Consider the following 12,160-nt stretch of genomic DNA (forward strand, 5'->3'; position numbering starts at 1 on the left):
CTTCCGATCAGTGCAGCATTCAAATTTAATTATATCCTCCTATTCTTTTTCTTCTTCATCTCTAAGCTTCTTATGGAGGAAGGTGGAGGTTTTGGAGGAAATAGTTGTAAATTAGTTAGAAAGTATCTAGTAAGCTTCCCCAAGGCATAGAGCACCCTTTCTAGAGCAGGAATATTCTTGGTATTTTCTCACTCCAACAAAATAAATCCATTGAGGCAGTAAGGGGCCAACAAAGAAAAACATCTGCTTGGTAAAACATCCAACAGCCAAAAAGGATGCTTTCCTAATTTATCAGCAGTAGCTTTACTCTAATGTTAAGACCATACCTTGTCATTGTCAAGAAAAGTAAACAACAGGTAGAGTTGAACTCTTCTTTGAATCAACCAATTTCCAGGAAGTTAAAAAAATATATATATATCAACTGCCTTCTCAAGTAAAGAAAGTAGAAAAAGTACACAAAAGCAGTCCAAGCAAAACCAATTAACAAGGATAAGGCAACCTTCTCCAATAGATAGGGCATTGATTGGAAAAACCAAATGGATGATTCTGACAATCATACCTTCACTTTTAGGCAAATGCACCACTGAAGAGTCTTGAATCACATCAGGGAACTGTGTAAATAAAACAAAATGGTAGAAATATTATTAAAAGAGAAAGGTAAGCAGAAAGGATTCATCTATATAAGCACTCAAAATCACCAAACGGTGAGTAGAACCTAAAAGCAGAAGGAACGAATAGAACATAAAGGCAGACACATTGGATCTAAGTACAAATTTACAAATAGCAGTAACTTCCACTACTGTAGAAGATAACTGCACCCTGCTTCTTCCCACTCCTTCCAAGATGATATCTTAATGCAGATAAGTGATTCAGAAAAGGAAAATGACAAATTATACCATAATCACCCTCTCCCAGGCCTGCATAAAATAAACCTCACTGCTTGCTCTTATTGCCATCATTACAAAACCTTCTGGAAGTTGCACATTTAACATGTCTAATGAATGGACAAGGCATCAACTCTATGTCCAACAAACCTCAGATGAGAAGCCAGGAAATGTCCATAAAACAACATAATGGTTCTTCGAGAGGATTTTGCTACCCAAACTTCTTTCAACACAACACAGCATTGAACACTTCAATTGCTACATGCTTTTTTTCCTTCTGACAAACAAACTTTTTGCATGCATATTTTGATACTAAAATAATTCACAATTTAAATTTAGCAATTCTTATTCTCTCTTTTTCTATTTGCATATCAAAAGTGTGATGACAGCACATTCATAAGTTCTACACTGTTCAAAAGTGTGAATATCATCAATATTTTAGCAAACACAGCTGAATATATGGATGCTTAAGCAATCCGAACAACATAAGCACAGGTCACAACTGCCTTGGCTCACAATGATAAGTTGAACAAATTGGGCAGAAACAATAAATAGACAAAAGAATGCATGCAGTCTAGAAAAACAAATTGCTGAGCAATCAATAACTAGGAAATGAAAAAAGAAGCATAAACTATCAGTAGAAAAGAAATAGCTTCAGTCCCTAACACCACGCCATAAAATGATAAATGGAAGACATAGAAAACCTAATATTTTATAGAAATGAACCACAAATGGCAGGTGCCTCTGGCATCAGTTTTGCAATTGTACACATGCATACACTGTTAATAGGAGAAAAAATCTAACTACAGGCAGATGAAAACTACAGTCTATTAATTAATACCTTCAACAAATACAAGTAAACAAAAATATGAAAATAAATACTGCACGTTTAGGCATACAAAAATTGAAAGGAAGATAGTGCTGATGTGTGATAGCTTCTGCATTCTGCCTCATACACGAGGGAAAAAAATCAAGTTCACAGGTGCCATCAACAATGTTGTAGTCACTGAAGAAGATTGCTGCAAGGGCCATATGGAAAGTCAATTTTGTTCTCAATCACTGTGCTACAGATGTTTTGGAGGTGTTTCCTAACAATAATTCAGAGAGACTGAGGAAGCTTTAGTATTTTATCTTGGTCATTTTGTGTTTCAGATTCTCTTTCTGCTTTGGGGAAATTCTCATCCACCATTTCTGAAAATTTTCCCTTTTTTCAACAATTTTTTTTTTCTATATAACTATGTTCTGTATTACCTAATATTTTGAATAAACAAAAAAAATAAAAGTCACTTGAAAAGAAATATAAAAAGCATGACATGAAAAACAAACACTCTTCAAGGTTCTTCTCGGAAAAAATCTCAGAGCCTTATAGCATAGGTAGCTGAGAAGATTTCAGGAGGATGGAGGGTGAGGTTCTTACAAAGGAAGATAACTGGCAAAAAAGAGTTAGCAGAAACCAACTTTCCAAAGACATAATAACTCACATACCTACAAATAGAATATTCATAATACAGACATCAAAATTAATATCTATACCATTGATTAGGAAAAATAATTACAAGAAACAGATGCCACCAGAGTTTTCTTTTTCCTTCCAAATCAACGTGGTAAACACAGAGAAATTTCATTTAAGCAATGGAAAAAACATGTGGTGGCCATATCATCCTTGTTATGCAAAGTATTATTTGTATTATAACAAGAACAAGTTAACATGAAAGAATATACTCAGGATACTTTGAGAAAGGATGGAATACCATTAAGAACGAGTTACAGTAAGAGAAAAAACTGGAGGAGAATCAAAACACAAAGGAAACCACTCCTTAACATCTTCACCACATTCACATACACAACTGCCAAATTAGAGATCTTCTCCAATACTTTTGTTGTGACACAAAGGTAAACTAAGGCAAACAGGAGAACTTAAATAGCACTACAGTTATGAACTGTTTAAAGGAAAACAACAGGACCAGAGAAAGGAAAGATATCAGAAAATTGAACTAGAAAATATGCAGAAAAGGAAAAGGCTCCTAATTCAAGTAGTTAATTAAAAACAAGCACAAAAAGAAATTCCAAACACAAAATTAGCTCCTAATCACAAAGCAAGTCACATCTTCAGATGGTGATTCAAAACAGACAAAACAAATCAACTAACCTCCTATAAGAATCTTTGTAGCAAATAATTACAGTGCGATAGGACTACCTTTTCAGATACATCAGGGAAGGATGCTTCACTAGATTTTTCAGGTTCTTCTCCTCTCAGTTGACTGACAACTTTCATATCTTCCATTAGCATACCGTTGTCACTAAAAATTTCCTCGGGTGAGCAAACTACTCCGTTATCCCTCAAAACTTTAATGTTACTTTTGGTTCTTCTCCGAGGGGGAACTGATTTAACAGCAACAGCATCTGTAATATCAGTCTCAGATATAGTGATACCATCAGAATGGTCTGCTGTTCCAATCTCAGCTTTTGGTAAAACTGTGGATTTTAGTTTAAGTTTCAAATATTTACGTTGACTGGCCATGTAAACATGATTCTGAAACCACTTGACTAATTTGGACTGAAAATCAGGGACCAAATTAACTTCCTGCAGAGAAAAGGTCAAGAAGCAAAAAGTCAGCAATGATTAATGATGAACACTTGTTTCAGAAAATGAACAGAAAGTGAAATACATGGTCCGGTGCATTACAGCCAATGTTGAAGTTATCAAATCAGGTGACATGCCGATTTCCATTGCCAATTCTTCAGCATTGACTTTTCCTTGGTCAATTAACTACACCATTAAAATTTCCAAAGAGGTCAAATAAAACAATAAGAGGGAAATAACCAAAGAGAAAAACTACATGGATGCATGCATGCAATACCTATATATCTCAAAAGTCAAAACCCATGCAAAAAGCATGAAAACCTAAGTTTTTTCAGTACCTTCTTCAAAATCAGCAAAAGATTTCGGGAGTCAGTGCTAGCACCCTCATAGCAACCTCTCTCAAATATCCCTATATCAATGAGTTTGTCCACATCCCCAGATTCTGACAAAGGTTCAGCGTTTGATCTGGAATCAAACAATCCTATTTCCCATAACTCACCATCACCAGGTTTACCAGAATTAGTATCAGAAGTTTCTGTGTGGACTGCAAGTTTATCTCCATTTTGGCCAATATTTAACTTACTCTGTTTGTCCATTTGCAACGTTGATGGATTATAGCTGGCAACAGAGCAGTCATGGCTGGCAGACACAAAAGCCTCTCCTAATTGATGGGTATCCCTATCATTAGGGAGTTCATTGTGCTTTGAGCAAAAGGCTCGTAATTCAACCTGTTGACACACACATAGTAAAGAAATTTAGAGAAGATGTCATAGCATAAAGTCAATAAAGTTCTTGTAGCACTGGTGGTTATGGTGGTGGTCACTGTAGTTGTGGTAGTAGCATTAGTAAGAAAATAGTTAGCAAATTATATCTTCATTGTGATGAAGAGAGGAAAAAGGCTTACATTATCAGTACCATATTTCCCCCAGACCTCCATCCTATGTCTTGCTTCCCTTGCACATATAGGATGGAAAGCAGTTCTACAAGTTCCTGAATAAACCACATGAACAGAAAGGCATTACCAGAAAAGCTAAAAGTGCTGAAGCTAGATGAGACAGAAGGTAACAGTGCCAAAGCTAAATGAGACAGAAGGTAACAGTGCTAAAGCTACATTATACGACTTATTGATTAAAGTGTTTCAAAAATAGCTTTGGAAACGAGAAAAGCTGCAGCTATCAGTGCAAGAATGGGCAAGTTCGAGACCTGAAAACTAAGGACATAACATTGGCTCATCAGAGAGACAAGCAAAATGAGCACAAGTGACAATTGGATGAAATGACTTCAACATTATATTTTTAAGTGATCTCAAAGATTCCATAGCAAGCAAGTATATCTTTGAGTGATCTCAAAGATCCCACAGCAAGCAACCCTCAGTAATCAAAATGCCCCCATTGGATGCAGTTAAAGCTTATTATGACAGCTTTGTTTCCCCTCAGTTTTCTACTTCACACCATAATGAAGATTTATCTTCGTTCTTGAAGGAAAAAGCAAATTCATCCTTCCAAGACTAAGACAAGACACTGGTGAATGTAACAACTAAATTACGAATAATACACCTACAGGTAAGTGAACAGCCACAGTAAACCCTGTGGTCTCCATTCGGAACCAGGGTGCTTGTGCAAGATCTGCTTTCATTTCTAGTGGTGAAGTAACCATAATCACAGGTCTAATCACTTAGATATTAAGAATAATGGGACTCTAACAAACACATGCGTACTTTTACATGAGCACTCACACAGAGGGGACAGATAAAGAGCAGTACTAAATGGGCCACTGGAAACTAACTAGGCACAGAAGAACAGCAAGCAGCAGGGCCCTTAGTGGTTTACAAGAAAGCCAAATCCACACCAACCCTTACTAAGAATAAAGGCAACTAATGCCAAAGGCTTTAAAAAGATTTGAGGATAAAATACCACAAGGAATAAAATAGGAATGGTGGCTGGTAAAACAAGTATAGGGAGATAACATCCAGCATATCTTAACAATGCAACAGCCATAATAGCCAAGATTTTTTAGGTAAACTCTCAGGCTAAAAACTGCCAAAGGATGAGGGACATCCAGCATCCAAGACCAGCACAACAATGTTAGCAGTCATCATCTCGATTGGAAAAGGGTGAAAAGACCATGGAGAATTGCTCAAGAGTAGAATCAGGAACAAAGAACAAGCCCCGCATTTTGTCCTGACAAAAGCCATTACACAGAATCCAAATCTCAGGGTGTAAAATAGCAGCAACACCAGCTAAAAACCTTAGCAAGGCCCATGAAACAGATGTTTCCATAACTTGGTACATACTAAAAAAACTTGGGCACCAGAGAGCAAGATCCTAACAGACATTCATTAATTAACCGGGGCAAGAAAGTAAATTCATAAGCCAAACCTAATCACTGCTAGAGATACATACATCACCAAACATCAACCAGTGCTAAATACATCACCAAACATTTTACATAGCAAGTCCTCAAAGCACCCAATCAGTGTGTTCTCACAGGTTTATTAAAAGTATTAGACTTTAGACCAAGCCCTCAACCTTGTTTTTGCAAAAGTTTCGAGAAGAACTGTGTTAGAACACACCAACGGACTTCATCACATGAAAATAACTAATGTCATAAAAAATTATTAGATTAATCAACTCCGCTCATAATTAAACAAGATTCATGTGATCTTCCAGATTGTGCTGATCATTATGTAAATTGTGGTAATAATGTGGGATGTTCACCTAACAGAAATTTTTTTATTAATTAATTAATTTTATTGATCAAAATTTAACATGTGATCCAGCATTCAGCAAAAATGTAACTGCAATCAGTAGGCATTTGCATACAGGAAAGAAAGATTCATGAGAGACTATATTCTAAAATTTCAAGCAATATTGAAGTTGGGCCTATTAATGTCAGATTTCCATAAGTGTGAGATATTTTATGGTTTTTTTTTTTTAAAAAAGTCACATTGCCAAGAACAAAACAATCCTGAAGAGCAAGCATTCCCATCAAAGAATGCACGAGTTACATTCCTGGTAATCTTACAGTCCTGCAAATGGCATCTTTTGCATCCTTCTACAATGCATTAAACTGTTTCAACCCCAATCCCTCTCCAATCTCCTCCCAGCCTCATGAATATGCAACAACAACAACCATGCCTCCATCCCAAATTATTTCGGGATGGCTAAATGGATCCTTTTGTGCCATTCCGCATGATCATACACCAAATTGTCCCATCAATCCAGTTTGAAAACCAAAATATTGGATCAAGTAGCCAGGCTTTATAGGCATGTGAGTTAAACAGTGTGTGAAGTCATGAATCAACAACCTGATTGCACATCCAAGGAGAAAGAAGCAAAAGATTGAGAAATTTAATTTGATGACACCATATGCTTCAGTTCAGAAGCAAATCACAATTTAAATAAGCCTATCAATCGCGAAAATCATCTACTTGACTTGACAAAATAACAATAGAAGGACATTGTCTTTTGCGTACAAGAAAAACAAGTGAGATCAACAGTGCTATCACAGATAAAGGGAAATTGATTCAATATCAATAATCATTATATATTTTTATAACAAGGGGCATAAATTATCTGTCTGACTGTTGTTAAATTTCATTTTCATTCCAATAATAACTTGAGCTATAAAATTCAAAAGGAATTCATTCAATGTTGGAGAGACATTATCTCTTATTGATTACCATGATTGTATTCATCCCTTTAAGAAAGAAATACGGTGCACCATGCTATGATTTAGTCCAGGAAGAAAAAACCAGGAGAAAATGAGATGCAAATGAATCATAGACACATAATCGCTGAGAAATATAAACCAATTAGAAAACAAGAAAAAAATAACACTTCTCATCATTCTTTGATTCAATAAAAGACAAATACAATGTAGACTAAAGAACAAAAAGCATTTGCACAATATAACAATATGACTTGTAAGCTGCATTAGACACTGGCTCTGCTGCCAAACAGGCAAAAGTTGCAATAGACACCAACCCAGTGTACCAGAGGAAAATAATAAATGCATAATGGCATAAAATAATGGAGCAACAAAACATACCATGACTGCACCGAACACAGGTACCACACTTCACCTTGCATACATTACACACTAATTTTCTTCGGGTTTCCTTAATTCCACTCACATTCACAATTGGCTCCATCTTTGCTAAGTCCTCTATGTAGACCTCAGGCATCCACTGGGAACAAAACAAGTGCACAAAATCCAGAACAGACTTACCATTGTCTACATCTACAGGTTTCAAAGCACCACCCTGCTTCGGACAAAGTACACAAGACTGCTTCGCTAAATCATTGCCATCACTCTTCTGCTTGCACCAGGAACACAACCACGACTCGCTTACATCTCCTTGCACACCGTAACACTTAAGATGAACTGCAACCTTGCAAGAAGAGCAAACAATCAACCGGTTTGAATCATTACCCATCTCGCTCTTGCAGCAAAAATCACATAATGACAAGTTTCCTTCACAAGGACAACCAACCAAAACCTTCTCCAACCCTGCATCACTGCCTAAAAGTTTCCGCTTCTTGGAAGGCTTTTCAGAGGTCAATATATCCCTGTTCCTACAACCTAAAAGCCACTCTACACTGTTAGACAAATCAGAAACAGAGCACGTCTTTGCTTTCTCCTGGGGCAAACACACAGCTCCATCACTTTGAGTCACAATGTCGATTTCCATTAACTGCTCATCCTCTTGATTGACTTCGTCTTTCAAGACGAGTCCATTTCCATTTACACCCATACAATCCATTTCAAAGTTACCATTTGCATTCTCCACATTGGCCCTTGTCTCAGTTTGTTCATTAGTCTCGCTTTCTTCAAACTTCCCATTCACATTTTCCCCAGTTTTCACATTTGTCACAATGGTCTCGATTCTCTCAGTTTTCTCATTTCCAATATATGGAATGTAAAAACACTTACTATAACCTAAAGAATTAAATAAAGAAGATAACTCAAACAAATCATCAATATCAGGCAATGTCAATTCCCTAAAGTAATCTTCAGTCTCAACCCAAATATTCCCTCTTTTAGACCCGTCACTTGCCCGCGAAGAAGACTTCTTTTCCGCTCCAGAATGAGACCTTTTATGTCTCTTTCTACTCCCATTTGATTGCCTCAACAAACTAGCAAACCTGCTTGGCAAAGTAGACGCACTTGGAAAACTCGAAACACCAGAACCAGACGCATTCTCCGCAGCATCAAATGGCGAGCGCACGCTTAAGACCTTGTGAGCTTGGGAGAAGAAATCAACCTCGAGTGGATTCGATTTCTTTACTTTTGGTTGAGGTATTTCAGACTCCTTCATGAGGGAATTGGATGCCGGAACCCTATAAACTGGACGGCAAGACCTCTCGCCAGTTCCGCAACCTCCGTCAGGACCCCTACCCATCATCTTCTTTCACCGGTGGCATCGGCCCTCCGGTCATTCCCGACACCAGCCACAACAACTTTCTTTACCACCGTCGCGTTCCATAACAAAACCACCCTAACCCTAATTTGTCCTCTAGTGAGGTTAATACTTCACATGCGTAGAGACATGCAGAGATACAGGAGGATAAAGAATTTCGCGGCTAGGGTTAGGGTTTCAGTTAGTCAGGTTCGTGAAGTTGGAGACCCGTTTTGTTGTTTTTATTTTTTACAACTGGTTTTTGTTTTTTTATTTTTTTCTGGATTTTGCTGTCGAGGAGAAAAGAGAGAGACAGAGCGATTAGCTTTTTCTGCAGGCGAGAGAGGACTGTCAGTTCTGGGTGTAGATATTTTTATAGTGGGTTACAATACCATGGAGTGACGCGATAAAGTTGTACCAGTGTGGCTGCCGAAATGATCCACGTGGCATCGTTTTATATGTACGTGTGGATACACCTCTGTGACAAATAAAAGTTTTGTGATTTTTTTTTTATAATAATTTCATATGCGTTCTTTATTTTTAGAAGGTTTCCTCCATTTAACTTTTGAAATGAAATTTGATAAACCACGGTATCTGTTTTATAGCTGAAAAATAGCTTTTTAAAATAAATTAAAAAATATTTATTGGTTTTTGACTATATGAAATAAATTGAAATATAACTTTTAAAATTTGTTTATATTTATTAAAATAATAAAGATAAAATCATATATATAAAAAAGTTGAACGAAAAACAACCAATTTTATAAATTATTTTAAATAAAATAAATAATAATTAAAAAATATAAACCAAAATATATATATATAAAAAAATTTAAAAGATGATAAAATTACAAAACAAGTTTTAATTTTACAAATTATTTTAAATAACATAAATAATAATGGTGAAAATAAGAATCAGATCTAATTAAAAAATACAAAAGTAAATAACAATTAAAAAAATAAAAACTATATAAAAATAAATATAAATCAAATTTTAGGGACAAAATTAAAAATAAATATTCAATATATATATATATAGCAATCAAAAAATTCAAAATTAAATTTGTTATAATTAAAAAATAACAGAATATTTTTTATTTTGTATAACTTCTGAAAGTTTATTACACCTAAAATAAGATAAAAACATTTTACTCGAAACCAAGCTAATTTTTTTACTAGAAAGTATTTTCAGATGATAAATTTTTATAATAGTAAACAAATATAAAAAATTTTAGAAAATGGTTTTTAAAAAACTATTTTGTATTAAACAATCGGGGCCTAAGATTAATAGATTGTTTATTTTTGCGTTTGAAACTTTATTTGAATGTGTTTTAAAAATATATTTGGTTTGAAAAGACATCAAATTTATATTTTTTTAGTGATTTTTAATAATTTTAATATATTGATGTTAAAAATAAAAAATTATATAAATAAATTTTTTTAATATTTTTTAAAATAAAAATACTTTTAAAAATATTATTCATCTCAATATTAAATATACACTAAGTTAAGGTATGTTAATGATTAGTACTTAAAAGTGCATTTTTATCAAGGTTTTATATCATCATTTTGCATTTGAAGTATCAATAATTCTTTAACTAAAACATGTTTTATAATAACATATCTAATAATATAAGATACCTTTAATTTGTGGTAAATGTTCATTTTAAATGCAGGTATATCACATAAATAAAAGGATTGATTGATGAGTTTAAGAACTGAAATTGAAAGGACAAAGAGATGGCCAAACTTAGAAAAGAGATGCTGGTGCAGTCCAAACCGAAACACTGTATAGTAATTGGGTTATATTAGAAGCTGTAGATCTCATATTTAGGTTTACTTTATATAGATGGAAATGTAAGACATAGGCCTATAATTTTCATATGGAGCCCAAAATTAAAAATGTCATTTTCAAGTCTAAATTGTAGTAACAACAAAGAAGTCTAAATCTCTCCTAATAAGAATAAATAAATAAAGATATACATGATGAGAAAGAAAAGAAATGGGCAAAGCCTAATTACCAGCAATTGTCTTGCCAAAAAGGACACTAGATTTGATGAACTTTAACATATCAAGAACCTTTGCTCTAAAAACACATGTGATTATATTAGACTTGTCCTCATGTTTAGAAAGTCTATCTTTTTAGGGCTCTCGTTGGATTGCAGGTCAGCTTGTATTGCTTGTGAATGTGATGAAAAGATCTGGATTTTCATATGCCTTACAAATGGCCATAGATCTTGGTAATTATTTATCATATATCGTGGGTTATTAGTTAAAGAAAAGGGGAGAATAATTTTTCTTATTTTTGACCCTTGAATATCCCCTCTAAGAACATCTTCAGTAATGCCTTGATAAAGCTCAGTCCAAAGATCATTTTGGTTCATTATAATGTAATCAAGCCTGTTTTTCTTAACATTGGTAAACGCATCAACCAAAAATTATTGGTAAATACGGTAATCTTTTATAACAATGTCTTCACCATATTCCCTCTCATGAATAAGATACGTATAAAAAGCTCTCATTGGTACATTTTAACGCCTTCTAGGAACTTGATTATCATGGTTGGCAAAACTAATATTAGTTCGATAACCATTTTCACCAAATGAAAAAAGAAGAGGATATTGCAATGCCATAAATTTTGGATGCAATTTAGAGATTCTTTGTAAAGTCCCTGACGAACTTTCAATAACAATGTCTCGTTCTGAATGGTAATTAATTAGTACTTAAAAATTTATTTTTATCAAAATTTTATATCATCATTTTGCACTTGAAGTATCAATAACTCCTTAACTAAACCATGTTTTATAATAACATATCTAGTAATATAAGATACTTTTTTTTTTTTGATTTACGTGGGGTGTCCGGGCCAGCTTGCGCGCACCACAACTAATCCCCACGGCCCACTGAATACCCTGCAAACCCAGTAGGCATGTAAGGCACCGCGGGGGTGACAGGCGTGCACGCTAAGGCTCGAACCCAGGTGCAGTGAAAGGAGACACGCCCCTTCCACTGCTAGACCAAGCCCTAGTTTGCAATATAAAATACTTTTAATTTGTGGTAAATGTTCATTTTAAATGCAGGCCTATCACATAAATGAAAGGATTGATTGATGAATTTAAGAATTGAAATTTAAAGGACAAAGAGATGGCCAAACTTAGAAAAGAGATGTTGATGCAGTCCAAACGGAAACATGACATGACCAAAAGATTGATGTCTTCTCCCAAGTGCAGGAGTGTCGAAGTAATAAATAACCCGGTAAGAACGGGGTCGAACCACAAAGAGGTTAATTGT

General features: G+C 34.8%; 1 protein-coding gene across 7 annotated transcripts in view; it reads right to left on the bottom strand.

Moving 5' to 3' along the window:
• Positions 1-9,224, bottom strand: part of LOC105112345 (uncharacterized) — a 15,106-nt gene extending 5,882 nt beyond the window's left edge. For 2 of the 7 annotated variants that reach the window (XM_011008028.1, XM_011008026.1), the window contains exons 1-6: positions 7,519-9,222; positions 4,373-4,458; positions 3,807-4,196; positions 3,571-3,654; positions 3,082-3,468; positions 560-611 (exon numbers count right to left, since the gene is read on the bottom strand). In XM_011008028.1, coding sequence (XP_011006330.1) covers positions 560-611; positions 3,082-3,468; positions 3,571-3,654; positions 3,807-4,196; positions 4,373-4,458; positions 7,519-8,875 — 2,356 coding nt within the window. In that variant the 5' untranslated portion in view covers positions 8,876-9,222. Of the gene's footprint in view, positions 1-559; positions 612-3,081; positions 3,469-3,570; positions 3,655-3,806; positions 4,197-4,372; positions 4,459-7,518 lie in introns of all 7 variants that reach the window. The other 5 variants (XM_011008029.1, XM_011008030.1, XM_011008027.1 and 2 more) reach the window with 5 other exon arrangements.
• Between the last annotated feature and the right edge of the window lie 2,936 nt (positions 9,225-12,160).

Source organism: Populus euphratica, unplaced genomic scaffold (assembly GCF_000495115.2).
Source record: "Populus euphratica unplaced genomic scaffold, PopEup_1.0 scaffold333.1, whole genome shotgun sequence".
Taxonomy (NCBI): Eukaryota; Viridiplantae; Streptophyta; class Magnoliopsida; order Malpighiales; family Salicaceae; genus Populus; species Populus euphratica.